Source organism: Aptenodytes forsteri, unplaced genomic scaffold (genome assembly GCF_000699145.1).
Source record: "Aptenodytes forsteri isolate BGI_AS27 unplaced genomic scaffold, ASM69914v1 Scaffold146, whole genome shotgun sequence".
In the NCBI taxonomy this organism is placed as follows: domain Eukaryota; kingdom Metazoa; phylum Chordata; class Aves; order Sphenisciformes; family Spheniscidae; genus Aptenodytes; species Aptenodytes forsteri.
This window is the reverse complement of record NW_008795128.1, coordinates 7,280,628-7,296,775: the sequence shown is the minus strand read 5'-3', so window position 1 is coordinate 7,296,775 and position 16,148 is coordinate 7,280,628. Positions and strand designations below refer to the sequence as shown.

The following is a 16,148-nucleotide window of genomic DNA, read 5'->3' as shown; positions in this document are numbered from 1 at the left end:
TAGTGAGGGGCCCAAAACTGAACACAGTATTCGAGGTGCGGCCTCACCAGTGCCGAGTACAGGGGCACGATCACTTCCCTACTCCTGCTGGCCACACTGTTTCTGATACAGGCCAGGATGCCATTGGCCATTGGCCATGTCAAACAAACCTCTGTCTTAAAAGCCAGGTTGTTTAAGCAGCAGGTTGTTTTTTAAAAAGCATAATTTAGCCCAGTAGTAAACTTGGCATTTATCCACATGGAAGGGCATATTGTTAATTTAAATGAGAATGGTTGTACCAATTTTGCATACCATTTGTGTGTTGATTCAAGGAGAAAAGAATTTTTCACTTTTAATTTATGCTATTTTGGAAGTGATAGAAATAAACCCAAAGGAAATACACTTCTGAAGAGTCTTATCATTGGATAAGAGTTTGTACAAAGAGTTAACACTTGTATAATTATACCAGTGTAGCAAATAAGCACAATTCTAGAAAAGCTTCAAAGAATTGAAATAAGCTTTTAATTGGTTGTAGTAGTTGCTAATGGGAGCCATTATGGATGAATTAATCTCCCAAAGACAAGTTTTTATATGGCTATATAAAATTCGTTTTAGAGGTGTTTGCCTAAAGCCAGAAAGTTAAAAAATTAAACTGATAGAGTTGCCCAAGACAAGTTTTTTTCCCTTTAGCTATTTGTACCCTGACATAAACCAACAAAATTGTACTTTAGCCATATTTAATCATAGGTAATCCTAGCTATGTGAAACACATTGTAAAATGTGGAATAGTCTGTATGCAGTGCAATAAATTAAATTACCATTCTGATTTAAGTATTTAGTTTTAATTTTGTAATTTTTTCGTTAATATTACTTTAAGCTTATTATTATATATTACTATTAATTACTTAACCAACTATTTAGTAAATATTAATTATATTTTAAAAGTTATTAAAATTAAATTTAAACGTAATTATGATTTACAGCAATTTGAGACTGCCTGCAGAATATAACTCTGAAAATGTTTATATTCACTAGTACTATTTTGAGATTGGGCTTGGAGGTTTGAGAGAGAGCAGATTAAAAAAATAAGGAAGAATATACTTGAATTTCTTTCTGTACTGGAATTTGTTTGGCTAGAATTCCAAAATAAGTCACTATGGGATACAAAAACTAGTTAAGGTGCTAGGTGAGAAACACGACTTTTTCTGTATTTCATGTTATTCTGTTAATCATTGAGATCCTACGTTCTGCTCTGTTTCTGCAGTCACTGGTTAAATGGAAGCCACTCCTGGGATCTGGATGGTTTCTACTGACCTAGACTTTGCATAGCAGCACCATCGCGTCAGGAGGTTGCAATGAGTGGAGGAGGGGAGCAGCCTGACATCCTCAGTGTAGGAATCTTGGTCAAAGAAAGATGGAAGGTGGTGAGTATGCCTTCCTGCAATTCTTTTTCTTCTTTAAAACATGTTTTTAAAAAGAAGTAGTTTGTGCTTTGAAGTCTGTTTCAAAATTCTTGTGAGATGTATTTTGCTTAATGCTTATGTTAAATGGTGAAAGGACTTTAAAACCTCTTGTTTCTCTTATCCTACTTTAAAAAGAAGTTATATGGATTTAAGGTGGGTTTTTTTCTGGTAAGGACCTAAGAAGGCTTTTAAATCCTAACTTAGTGCCTGTTCAGAGTACAACTGGAAGAGTCCTGTTACTATATTGAATCTGATCAGCCAGTGATTATGTCAGTCTGTTTTGGAAATCAGTCAGGCACCCTCTTGAAACTAGTCAGATTGTGAGATTTGTTACTTCTTATAGGAAGGTCTTTCAGGCCCTTGCTGCTCTTCTAATTAGAAATGATTTTTGTTCATTATATTTTGTAGCATAGGTTTATTCCTGGCTGATTTGTATCCATTTGATTGTGTGCCAGTATTGGCTTTACCATAAATAGCTCTGTTCCCTTTTGGTGTTCATATCCTTGATTTACATCTAGAGGGAAATAGTATCCATTTGAAACTCTTTTTGCTGGGAAAAACAGGCTGAGTTCTCATAGTTCCTTCTCCATTCCCCTGATCACTTTAGAATTTTTTTGCTTGTGGATTTTTTTTGAGATTTAAAATAAAAAAAGGAAAAAAAAAAAGAAAAAAGCACCACTTCTTAATAGAACATATTGGATATCTCTGTGTGTTTAGTAGGCTGTGAATGGATACTGAATCACTATTTTTTGCATCATCTTTGCTTTATGTTACTCCCATATTTCAATATTTTATTTAAAACTGTGAGACTGAACACAGAAGATTCATCATTTCAAATTCGTATAGAGAAAATAATTTCAACTATCTTGTGCCCTATCCCTCGTTTAAAAATGCGGGAAGCTGATACTAGCTTTGTATAGGAAACCTTTATATTTCCTTTTGTGTAAATAGAACCTAAATGGCTGTCTTTGGAGTGTAAGTATTTGTAAAATATCTTCTTATATTGCATCTCAATATTGCAGTGAAGTAAAAACTGAAAGCATAGTCTTGAATCAGATCGAATAGAAGAAAATAGCATTATAAATAGATAACAGTATACTAATACATCACTATGCACAAAACTACTCAGTTGTCTGATATGTGCAACAGTAGTCCTGTTTTCTTCAGGTTTATTTTCTTTCCTATGTAATGAAGAATGATGATCAGATCGGTGTCTTTTGGAAAATTTTGAGAGTAGGCTGTTGTTTATCTCGTGATTATACATTTTAACTTGTACATTTTCCAAATCAAGCATTACAGGCAGATGAGTGCCAAATATTGTCTGTGGGTAACTCTTTGATTTCTTAATTTCCGTAGCAAACATTAAAGATTTCTTGATGGCATCTAAGGCAATATACTTCTTTCTGAATTCAGGATTGCATTGGACAGTCTGCCAGTGGAAGAAAATAGCATGCAAATTTTAGAAATTCCTTGGTCCTTGACACACATATATATTAATATAATTAATACTTTTCTGTTAGGTTATGAAGTATTGAAGTTTTTTGCTAGTGTTCTTGAAGCAGTAGAGTACTTAAAAATTCCTTGTGTAGAAAGATGAGGTGGTATAAACCAGTGGACTTTCAAGTTTTGGTGACAATGAGTACTGTCCCTAATTATCAGTAGTACTTCTGATTGTTCCTTGTGGAACTCTCCCAATATCCTGCTTTTTTCCCCCTGCATTGAAGAATGGCAGCTCTGTAGTATGATTGCATGAGATTATTTTGTTGTAACCAGTTTAAGAAAAAAAAAAAAAAGTACACATTCTGGAAGTTATGTAAAGATTTGCAGCTGAAATGCAGTCTCAGAGTTTTTGCTGTTCAGGACCTTGGTCTTTGTAATCATGAAAACATGCCTGGAATTTGTGGACATGAACATTTAAAAAAAACTATGCTCAATTAAATTTACTTTTAACCTAGACGTTCTTCAGGGTGATTCTATTTTGAAAAGTAAGCATAGAAAAGACACTATAAAATATTTTTATAGTGACACCCTCCCTCTCTACTGGTCTCTGTATCTATTAGCATTTGCTTTTATCCTCTGGCGATGCCTTTTCTCATTCCTCTTTTTGCCTTTGAAACATCTATTACAATCCTGACTTGGAGGGACATGATTGTAATGATAATTGTTTTTAGGCAGGTTTAAGAACATCATTCACTATGTAGCGTAAGTGAAAATACCAGGATAAAACATGTTGGAAATTGTATGCTTTAGACTTGAAGCATACAAAGAGGTAGGAGTGGAAGAGAGAATGGAGAGAATGAGTCTGGGGTGTGAGATGCTGAATGCAAAGAAGAGAAGCTTGAAACTAATGTACGAAATGGGAGAATGGTGGTGCAGGTGTAAACGAGGGCAACATGGTCCTTGTCAAGGTAAAAGATGTTGAGCGTATGTGGCAGGAGGCCAGTATAATTGAACAGTCAACTCCTGTCTGAACTCAAAAGCAAAATGCAAGTGAACAGAAGGTGGAAGCAGGGATGAGCTGCCCAAGTTTAATATGGAGACATTGCCTCTGTGTGTTGGGATGAATATATAGGAAAGCCAGAGCTCAGCTGGCAGTTGAAACTGGTGAGGGATGTGAAAAGCAATGAGAAAGGCTTCTACAGGGACATTGGCAGCAAAAAGAAGACCAAGGAAAACGTGGGCTCATTGCTGAATGTGGTGCGTGACCCAGTGACAAAGGGTGTGGAAAATATTTTTTCTGCAATCAGAGAGGTTCATTTGTGCCTGGAATTGTTGACTGATGTCGTTATTGGATGTATGTTAATGATTCTGGCGTACTTTATCTGAGGATAGAAATTGATCTGTTTATTTTATTAGTGTGGTGGTGTGTTTGGTTTTGTTTTGATTTATTTTTTCTTTAATTTTTTTTAAGCACACAAGCAGGAAAAAAAAGCCTTTCAAAGGTAGTCTTTCTCCGTCTGGCTGTTTCTCAAAGCTGGTAAATGAAGTTATATGATAAATGCTGTAAGTTTGTATAGGGGTGAGGATGGCTGTGTCACCTCTTTCCTTTTCCCCTCTCAGCTTTTTCACCATGCATTCTCACTGTCTCCATTGTGCTTGTACTATGCTGAAAATTTATGTGCTTACGCTGAAGACTACAGTCAGATCAATGTCTATGTGGCATTACCAGACCAAGAGGTGGAACAGAAAAGTGCAGACTTAAAATGGCCAAATTAGTCACGAAACTACATCTTCGAGAGAGATACGTAGATACGCACATACTTTTTTTTTCTTTTAATATATATACATATATAATCCTGTTTAAAACTTGCTATTTTTCCCAATATTTAGATGACAGATCTCTTTCCTTTCTGTAAAGACTAACACTGCATATGTTAAATACATCGGAATGTAACCAAGTTATACTGAGTATTTCATGGGACTTGAAAGGTTTCTATTTCTCATGGTTTGTCATTATTTCAGAGTTAACCCTAGACTCTTACCTGAGTAGTACCTTAAACAAGTCATGTCCGAAGACACAAACTTCTTATTCAGGATTTATGATACTCTGTACCTGAACTTCAAGAACAAGTTCTTGAAATGTGTAGGTTAAAGAGCAACAGGCTTAAGCCTGTGTTGGTAGTATGCATGTTACACTGCTTCAGAGAAAGTATACAGCCTGTGGAGAAGAGGAGATTGCATTTGCTAACAGCTAGTGTGCTTGTTAGAAAGAAATGAACGTGTGAATTTGCAGTCAACAGGTATTGCACTAGAAGCAGATATTTAGGTGGGTTAGTTCTGTAGGTCTGAAGATGTGGTGTGCTGTCTATCCTATGCACCTTTTTAAAATGGGCAATGAATTGGCCAGAAGTGAGTAATGTAGATAATGCTACGTATCTTGGACCATATTTTCCTCAAGAATATTGAAATAGCAGTTGCTTGTGATGGTAAAAGACCTTCAGGACAGAAAGTGCATGATGAAATACTGAGTATTGTTGTAATCATACAGAATAAAAATTTCATGCGATATGACTTGAAAAATGCAAGTAGACAATATGAGTATTTTACCTGTTAGCTTCTTCCTTATTCTTAGGGGCCTAGGCTATTTTAAAAATTGTTTTTCTTTCTCAGTCAGATGGCTGATTGTCTGGATTAAGAGACATCAGATTTATTTTCAGAATCTGAAGATAGGTCAGCACATTGCTGATCTCTAGATCCCTGGAATGTTTAGATGACATTTAATACAGTGTAGTCATATAACCTTAGCAACTGTATGTTTTCAAATGATGTTTAGAAAACCATGTCAGTTCTTTCAAAGTAAAATACAGTAAAAATACAATATTGTGTGTTTCTTAGGGTAAGTTCTTTTTGTCTCCTTTTCTCTTTTATTAACTTTAGAATGGTAGCTACAGCGGAGATCACCATATGAAAGCATTACGTGAAATAACATTGACATTTTTGATACTGAAAACCAGACAAGTCTCTGTTCCCTGTGAACATTTAAAGCAGAGTGAAAACACAACTATTAATATTTGCTCTGAATGTAGAGCAAACTAATTAATATGCCAGAAGCATTCTTTTTACCTCTTCCTAACACAGATGAAACTTTCAGTGGTGCAAGTTTCTTTAGTATGTCTGTTAATAAGAATGGTATTGGTGAATGGAAATGTGAGTAACATTTAAAATATATAGTCAAACTTAATCATAGCCTTTTCTTATCATTTATGATTTAGCTGTTATGTGTAAGTCACTGCATATAATAGAAAATGCTGTCTCTTTTCCGTAAGTCCAAGAACTTTTATACCTTTAGTATTCAGTGTGCGTATTTCCGAAAAAGGAAGAAGATGGCAAGTTTTAAAAAAATGTCACTGTGCATTTGTATTTGAAAGTCTCTGGGTAGTATGTGACTATTTGAGAAAAGACTTTAGCATGCTGACTTTGGTCAGATTCATGCTGGGAATGCTAGTGCACTCTTCTATTGTATTAAATAGAAGTTTAGTGCAGATGGAGATCAGGTGTGTTAACTTGTTTTCCTAGGATTCTCTTCCAAACTGTGGTTAACCATACCTTAGTAGATTATTCAGCAGCTCTTTTATGTACTGAAGGATACGAGTATGTTATTTTAAAATCTATTAGTAATACAACAGCGTTTGCGGTATGGCAGGCAGTACAAAGAAGTGTTGATGTCTTGTTTCCTTTTTTTCCTTCTCCCATCTTTTAAATCTGTTTTTGTTCTTTCTTTTTTTCCCAATACAGTTGAGGAAAATAGGAGGCGGAGGATTTGGAGAAATTTACGATGCACTGGACTTGCTTACTCGGGAAAATGTTGCACTGAAGGTCGAATCAGCTCAGCAGCCAAAGCAAGTGCTGAAAATGGAAGTAGCTGTGTTGAAGAAATTGCAAGGTAGGGCTGTACCCTGGATATGCCAGAAGTAGAATGTCAGTGTATCTTCTTAAAAAATCATTATAATCTCTATTTAGTCATAGTTTCAGTAAATATTCCCCATATTCTGCAGGTTATTGCTAAATGGTTATTAAAAGTGGAATAGAAGCTCTTTCAGCTTCTGAACGTTTTGCTACAATGGACCTTTTCTTTGAAATGGGATGGCATGAAAACAAAAAGAACAACAAAAAAAATTAAATTGCTGCAAATCCTATGCTCAACTGTAGTTTATTCTGGATCTGCATCTTCTTCTTACCTTTTTTAGCTCTAGACTTTGTTGTTGTTAGCTTTTTATTTCCCCTTCTAAGATGGTCTCTTTTTTTCTGTACTATCTAGCACTGAATATTTGTGGGTCCTTCACATAGCATCCAGGATAAGAATATTTGTATTTCTTTGCCTTTGCAAGTATTGCCAAGGATAATTCTAATGTTGAAATGGGAAACATATTTCAAAAAAACCCCACACAAACAAACAAAAAAAACCCCTTAAAATACTGGAACTTGTAGAAAAAAAATTATTGGCATGTAGAGTCCTGAAATACTTTTTAGGGTTCAGGTCCTTGACCATTCAGAATCACAGCTTTGAATAGTCACTTTTAATGTACCTTTAGATACTTTAATGTCTGAAGCTATCAGTACAGAGAAATATGCAATGGCTTCTCTTCATTCCTTTTCACAACATAAGATTATAAAAAGAAAGTTTAAAGGGCAACTTTCTTCTTTAAAAAAATTATTTTGAATCTGGAAGATTTTGACTAATACATCCATCCCTGTCAGCAGCCCGATTTTTCTAAACTGTTAGTTGGAATAAAACAAAATCTGCGTGACATATGGTGCTGCCTAATCTGCTGTAAAGGTCACATTGCAGCAGAAATTGACAGCCTCTATAGATTTAAGAGGGCAAGCATGTCACATGTTGTAGTGTTAACAAACTGTTCTTATGTTTATATCTTTTTAATGAATTTCACAAAAACGTAGTATTATATAGTTGAGTAAGAAGATTCAGGGACTGCATATTAGCTTTCTTTGAATTTTAGAGTTTCTAGTCCAGAGATGAATAATAAATTTCAGTATTACCAATCGTACATTTAGAAACCATTTGTCAGGGTTCTTGAAAGAAATTATCTTAAAGATAGTGAGTTTTGAAGAAACAAATACTCTGTAACTCCTGGGTTTTTAAATGCTTGGAATTAATTTTTCAAGGTTTTTGTTGTTTTTTTTTTTTTCTGCACACGTGAGCTTGATTCTATTTTTAACAAAAACCAGAGTCTTTAAAATGGTATAGGTGAAGCAGCTAAAGTAATAATAAAAATAGTAATAACTGAAATAAAATATTGGAATTTGGTAGCACTACAATGCCAATGATAGGTAAAAACATAGCTTTATATACGACTGCATAACTGGAGTGCCTTATAACTTTCTACTGTGAATTTAAGTATAGTGAAGTTTGAGTTAAGATGTTACAAAAATGCTTTTTTCTTAGTAAAAACTTCTTTACCTTTTGTAGCATTTTTGAAAACCAAAAATGTTTGCTGAAATAATAAAAAACTGATTTGTGAATAGTTGCCATAGGGCCTTACAGAAGTTATAATTTTCTCATCAGTCTTCCTTTGGGAGTGTAATTCCTTTAACAACACAAGTCTTCCTGCAGAAGAGTCCCTCTGGTTCTACTGAATCATGGGAAATGCCCTCTAGATGAAAAGAACAGAATAATGAAACATCTGAACAAAAGATCCACTGAGGCAAATAATCCAAATAAAGATCTTTCAGTTATTTATTTTCTTGATATTATTTCTCTGAGAAAACAATAAATAGAAGTTTTTGTATAACTAGAACCTTGATTTTGTATGAGATCTTTACAAGGAGCTCTTTTGACAACCTTCCTTATAAGAAAACAATCTAAATATTATTCTTTAATTTTTATCTCTTCTTATTCTCTTGCACAATTTAAAAAAAAAAACAAAACCAGAAGTTGGTGATTCCATGATAGTAACACTAGAGGTGACCTTTAGTCATTGCTGTGCAAGTTCCACATTACAGTGTAACTGTTCTGGTTTTAGGTAGGGAACATTGTAGATGATCAGGAAAGTGACTACTGTAAGAGATGGGTCAAGGGTGAACCTTTTGCATATATTGAGATTTATAGTTTGCACAGATATGTAACTTTATTTTTACATGCATATATTTTTATCCATCCTTAAAGGATTTTTATTAAATAAGATATGGTAGAGACCATTTCATGTTTTACATAAAATCTTGGCTCCTAGGAGCCATTTCCATTGATTTTTCTACCTTCCCAAGTTTTCAGTATGCAAGAGCTAAAAATTTGAAGCAGAGAGAAAATCAAGAAAAATGGACAAAAACATGGAGTAGAAAACAACTTTATCATTGCTTCTTGAAGAATATTTTTTATTAAATGCTTCATTTACCATGTAGAAATTTTTCTTGTTTTTGACAAGTTTTTTTTCATGCAGATTCAGAGCAGGTGAAATTGTAAATGGTTCTTTTAGGATATTTTTGTGACAACCTTCTAATAGCGTACATCCTCTGAGACCAACTTTTATCTTGCTCTTGTATCCCTCTTTGGCATGTGTGTGTGTATATATATGTATGTATATAATTACTATCCTTTTCTCAAAGGGCTTATGTTCTCTTACTTTCAAGGTGTTCTAGTTACCTTGGACATAAAACAGAGGAAGGAATATAATTGTCATGAAAATCCTATTTCTTGCAAATATTTGGAAGGTTTGATCTATGAATAGTATGTAATGAGACACAGTGAGCTGACAGTGTCATTCAGAATTCTCTTGATGTGTGGATCTGATTTTTTTAAAAAAACATATTTATTACCACGTACAGTTTCTGGGAAAACTATGAAGAAATAGGCTTTTAGGAAAGAATTAAATAAATAGGTGTAATATGTCTCAATCCAGCAAAACGGCTCTTCCAGTCTTTACTAGAGCTAGGCACATTCTCAAGGTTATAAACATGCTTTCGAGTGTTTCTGAATTAGAATCTTATTTCACAGAAACTGTGAAACTGAAATGAGAATAGCTGTTGGCAGAAGTGCAGGGATGTACTATTTTTTTATTATTTTTGCTTTCAGAAATTTTGGAAATTAAGACAGTGTGGTCATTCATTGCAGGGCTGAAATGAGTCATAACTTTGTAGGTATGCAGTACAGTGAATAATGAAAAACTTCAAAGAAGCTCTTTTAAGACCCTGATCAAGCAAAACATGCTTAAATATGTGAGTAGTTGTATGACTTCTCAATTATGAAGGAGGAGTATGTTCACTGATACGGCCATTTATTACAGCTTAGTCATCAATTGTATCTTTGATTTTTTTTTTTTATCCCCCCCCCCAATGATGCTGTCTCCTAATTATTGTTGTCAGAATACTGTTTAACTCTTTAAGCTCTGTTTTCTGTTTGTTTTTTTTTTTGTTTGGTTTTTTAAAAAACAAGAAATCTGCTGCAACAGATGGTTGTTTTGTTTAATCATGTTGTTAGGCCATCTGTTCCCACAGTCAGATGGGAGAAGACAGATTTATCACATCTCGCTCAGTGAGAGTGAGACTCACTCAGTTGGTTTCCGTCTCAACCTTACAGACTTCTCCCTCACTCATTTACAGCTCTCTAGCATAATTTAGTGATGGGTTGTGTCTGGTGTAGGGTGAAAAGCTAGCTGTAGTGATACACTGCAGCCTGGGGAATGGCAAGTAGGCTTCGTACCCTCCCTAGGAAGCTTTTCAAGGGCATAGTTGTTCACTGCAGCCTATTACCATCTTCTTCTCCCCCTGCTCCCCAGCCATGTGGCTCACAGGTGTGAGAAAATACTGTTTTCTTGCTGAGGGAAAAGGAACTGAAGGTATCTGCAAAGGTGTAGTAGGTACGTATAGCCACACTGGAGTGGCGGAGGATCATGCTATTTGTATAAGGTGTACAGGCCCTACTTCTGTCCTTTCCCATTTCCTCAGATTTTCATAAAACTTAGTTTCCAGAGAATTTACCACACAACTGGAGTTGTTGCTCCAGTTAAAATGGTGTTTCTCTGACCAAACCGAGTTTTGGACGTTTACTCAATTTGTCAGACGAAATCTAATATATGTTTCTCTGAAGATGTTCCTTCAGCATACCCACAGTGGCCGTAAAATGAATCATGAATATTTGAGGTGAGACTTCATTAACTGGAAACTGCAGCAATGAATATACAAAATTTCTTGCTGCAAATCCTTTTTCTTCATAAAATTATACTGTCTGTAACATTGCCTGTCTCACTTAAACAAATGGGTGGAAGGAAAAAGTGGAGGAAAAGCAGTGATACTTACAGCTTAGCACCTACATATTTGCAGAGGTTGTAGGGATTTCTTTTGAATTAATTCTTTTAAAATAAATTATTTTGATGAATCCTGTACTATTTTCTTTGTTTAAATGGGCCTATTTGTTTTAACTGTATGTAGCAGGGAGCTTTCTGAGGAAGCAATAAACAGGCAACTGTCAAGTGAAGTGAGAATATTCAGAAGCTGTAGGGCCAAGTTTTAGGGTTTTGATGGAGCTATGAGTGCAGCAGTAACAAAGTCCCCCCAGATGTGTAGCTAGCAGTACATGAAAGTACATTTGAAAGCAGTAATGTGTTTTTGAATTTTTTAATTGCTTTTCTCCTATCACTTCTTTTTTCTATTTATGACATTCTGGTAATCCTAAGGGTAAAGAAATTCATGAAAGAAACCTTAGGTGACACAAATTTTACAGAGCTTTAGTGGCCACTTGCAACCGTCAGCTTTCTCTTGGCTGTAGCTTCCATGGTGTCAGAAAGGAAGGTAAATGGCATGAGGGACTTAAACCCTACAGTTCCCTGTTCTGTTGTAGAGTGGGGTCATAAGGGGTCCCAGCTTCTCTCCAAGTCAATGAACACAGATACTGAAGTGACAATGAGGTTGCATTCTCGCTCTTGTTTAGTCTTTGGCTTGCCTCTTTTTACCTGGGGAATCTTATGCTTTGACTTACAACTGCAGGATAGTAAGGGGATTATTTTTGACCAGCCCTCTTCTCCACAATTTGCTTCTAGGACAGGAAGAGGCTTTAAAGAAAATTGGCTTAAACCAAACTGTGATTTTTTTTAACTACTACAATTCTTTATCTGCTTCAATGTACCTAAGCTGAATTTGTCTTTTGTAGCTAAACAGCAAAGATCATATTCTAGAAAAAGATACTAATAACGGATTAGTTGAATTACATTTTCTCGAATTTTTTAATACAAAAAATGACCCGCAGGTAACTACTGCTGTTTTCTTTCATCATGGCAGCTGCAGCTTATAGAAAAAGAGGAATAGTGGCTAGGGATATTGACTATAACAAGCCATCAGCTTTGCAAGAAAATAACCTTTTCCCAATCCAAAATGCCTCAAATCTGTAGACATTTAGGCATGTTGCCATGTATGTTTTCTTATAGAAGAGTGATAGCTGTGGTAGGGCTGCATATTTTATGGGACAAAACTTCTATTTAACTGGGGGTAGAACTGACATTGGTCTTACAGCTGTTGAATTGTCGGGGTGGGGGCCTTAGTTTATTAAAGATCTCTAAAGAAATATAACTATCTCTTCCAGTAATTTGCTAGGTATTTAAAGGAATAAACCACAGAATTTCATTATTATTGGCTAATTTGCTTCTTTTTCTCTCAGGAAAAGATCATGTCTGTAGATTCATTGGATGTGGAAGGAATGACAGATTTAACTATGTGGTCATGCAGTTGCAGGTCAGTGTATCAAACAGAGCTCAAAGTTTGCTTGTGTGTTTTGGTTTATTAGCCAAGCATATATGAAAATACTAGTAAAATTTTAAAGGATGACAAATTAAAAAAAAAACAAAACAAAGATCATGAACGCATAGTAGTGAGCAAACCTAAATTGAGCATATCCTTATATCTTTATCCCTTGATATCCTTTCCATAATTCTCTCAGAAAGGAGAAAGTTTGCATCCTCAGAAAGACCTGACTATTGAAAGAGTGAACTGTGATGTCTTCTGAGATAATTCACATTCCTTTGAAGTCTTTCCCTGAAGATAGTCTAAAATACAATATATTAGTCTGTGCATTTTGTTGGCTTTTTTGATGAAAGTGAAAAAATACCCTTTGCAAGTAAAAGAAAACACTGAATTCACTTTACTGAAAGAGTTGTTCCTGTGAAAACGGATAAAATGGGTGATTAGCACTTAAAGTTATGGGATTATTGTCCTTTATCATCTTGGTGAATATGAATACTGGAAAAAGAAGTGTGCTCTAGTTCATACTGTTGGTCATCTGTTATTTTGACAGACCAACAGTTCTGTGATGTCATGGGGGTGCATTTCCTGCATAGTATATTTTTCATCTGTTTGGTTAAGTCATCTAAGATATACTGTATAATTAAATAAATTATGTACTTTTCCTTAAAGAGGTGAGTGTAAAGAAGTCTTTGTGAGCACTTTCTCAGGGGCCTTTTTTCAGGTGTGACACAGATAAAACGTTAACTGATACTGTATGTACTAGTCTTCTAATAGAGATTAGTTTGGTCCATGTTATTTAGGAGTAGAAAGATACTAACATTCGTATTTTCAAAAATAGATTCTAAACTTAATGTTGGAGATACTCGGGGACATATACTCATTACATTTAGGTGAGATGTGTTATCCTTGAATATGAAAATAGGTAATGAGAGTGTTCTGTGCTTAACCATGAACAGCTAAAGAAGAAGTAGGAAGACTTTACGCTATCTGTGAATCTCGGTATTAGTATTTTTTTATGAAAACGCCCTTTTAATTTGATCAGGGTCGGAACTTGGCAGACCTGCGTCGGAGCCAGTCTCGAGGAACATTCACCATTAGTACCACTCTGCGGCTTGGGAAGCAGATTTTGGAATCTATTGAAAGTATTCATTCTGTAGGATTCCTGCACAGGGACATAAAACCGGTAAGTCTGCCCATTAAATCAAACAAGCAAGTAATATGTGGTCATTAGATGGCTGCATAAATAAGAATAGGTTCTATACTAGATGTTAAAATGAAAAAATGAGAAGGGACAGAAAATTGTATGTTTATTCATCTGATAGGGCAGGTTTTTTCTATTAATTAATGTTGGATTGCAACAACAATAACTTTGGTCTTTGTCATCATTGTCTTCAGTTACTTAGGCCTCCTTGCAATTTTCTGTAGTTAAAACTTTGAACTCTTATCTGTAGCATCATGCAATCAAGAGTATTTGCCATGAGATATGATATAATGAGTTTGGCTAATGGCAATTAATATCTTAGCATAATAAATCTAAGAGAATAGATACTAGCCGCAGGGTGTATTTATAAGCTTTTCAATAGCAATATTTTGTATTTAATATATTTGTAACAAACAAGGAAAGAAAAGACAGACTGTAAGAGAAAACTATTCAATTGTTTTATTGTGCAATTCTAATAAAATGAGTGTTGTCAAAATGTCATGAGGACCATAGCTTCCTGATAGCATCACGATTTTGTTCTTATTATTTTTTTGTTTTTCTTTGAATTTGTTCTTTCAATAGCAATATTTTGTATTTAATATATTTGTAACAAACAAGGAAAGAAAAGACAGACTGTAAGAGAAAACTATTCAATTGTTTTATTGTGCAATTCTAATAAAATGAGTGTTGTCAAAATGTCATGAGGACCATAGCTTCCTGATAGCATCACGATTTTGTTCTTATTATTTTTTTGTTTTTCTTTGAATTTGTTCATGAATTTGCATCAGCTATTTTTAATATTGCTCTATATTAAAAATATCATTAGAACGCTGAGCTTTCAAAATTTGTAAATGAGAAAAAATAAGCAAATCTTGTGTTTTCTAATAGATGCAAATATGGCTGGTTATATCTGGCATATATAGCTAAATTTCCTGTCAGCTGAATGGTGTTTACATAAAACCTCTGATAAGTTTCTGTACATTAGGGAATTTTCATTTTCATCACTTCTTTCTTGCAACTTTTTATAAAACTTGTATTCTCCCTGACCCATCCCCAAGACTTCACTTAATAGGGAAAGGACACAGAGGCAGTGAATGTCAAGTGAAATAGTTGAGAAGGAGTTAGCCGGAGCGCAAGATTTTAATGATGAAAACAATCCAAGTTTTGAACGGGAAATGTGTTCCTTTGTGGCTGGCAGGATGGATTGGGGACATCTTGTTATCTAGCTGTATCTTGGAGTCTATGGGCTCAAATAGGATAGAAATGGAGAATGCTGTTAGGGGATGGAAAAAACCCAGGAAATTAAATGTTGAGCGAGGAAAAACAGCAGTGTGAGGCAATATATTAGATTCATAAAAGAAGAATTTTTCTTCCCCTTTAGGAGTTATGTTGTGACTTCCATATGCAAAAGAAGGCACGATTGCTTTCTAACATGCAGTTTTCCTGGCTTGAAAATACAAGTCCATTTTATCTTTTATTATATATCTTCTAGATAGATTATACTAAAAGCAAGCTTTGTGCTGAGCTGAAATCTTGAAATCCTTGGTTGGTTATTTGCCTCAGGATGAATTGGGCAATGCTGAAATTTTGTTCCATTTAAAAATAACGTTGATCATACTCATTTCAATTCATGGTTTCGATTGGGTTTTTAGTCTCAACCTTTGACATTTGAAGCAGCTGTGAATTTCAGATTTATTTAGAACAGTACTGCTGTTTCACTTAATGGAAAAAGAAAAGTAGTTTTTCTAGAGTTAATTGTGTTAAGCTTCCAGCTTGCTCAGATGTGTAGTTTCAATTCCATTTCACAGAACTTGGTTTTAGCTTTATCTTTTTTTGTATCATGTAATCAATTTTAAGGGGATTTGGTGGGGAGAGACTTGAACCAATTCAGCCAACATGTTCAAACATCATAAACGAGCAGTGTTGAATTTTTTTTTAAAGGGCTAACATGGTATGTTAATCCGTAGAGGCAAATAAGAAAATTTACTGAAGCTTTTCAGAATGGATTACCTCCATAAGTCCTCACTGACTTCCTAGCTTTTATTGTTTGGTGGTGGGGTTTTTTTTGGTTTATTTTGTTTGTTTTTTTTTTTTTTAAAACCTGCTGTCCTGGTTTTGGCAGGGATAGAGTTAATTTCCTTCCTAGTAGCTGGTACAGTGCTGTGTGTTGGATCTAGGATGAGAACAAAGTTGATAACGCACCGATGTTTTAGTTGTTGCTAGGTAATGCTTACACTAGCCAAGGACTTTTTAGTTTTCCGTGCTCTACTGACTGAGAAGGCTGGAGGTGCACAAGAAGCTGGGAGGGGGCACAGCCA

At 34.9% G+C, this 16,148-nt stretch overlaps 1 protein-coding gene across 1 annotated transcript in view; it reads left to right on the top strand.

The window, feature by feature from the left end:
• Positions 1-1,327: 1,327 nt before the first annotated feature.
• TTBK2 (tau tubulin kinase 2) overlaps positions 1,328-16,148 on the top strand; it is a 72,798-nt gene continuing 57,977 nt past the window's right edge. The window contains exons 1-4 of the mRNA XM_019471620.1: positions 1,328-1,403; positions 6,678-6,825; positions 12,547-12,620; positions 13,672-13,812. Of these exons, the coding sequence (XP_019327165.1) occupies positions 1,335-1,403; positions 6,678-6,825; positions 12,547-12,620; positions 13,672-13,812 (432 nt within the window). The 5' untranslated portion in view covers positions 1,328-1,334. The remainder of the gene's footprint in view (positions 1,404-6,677; positions 6,826-12,546; positions 12,621-13,671; positions 13,813-16,148) is intronic.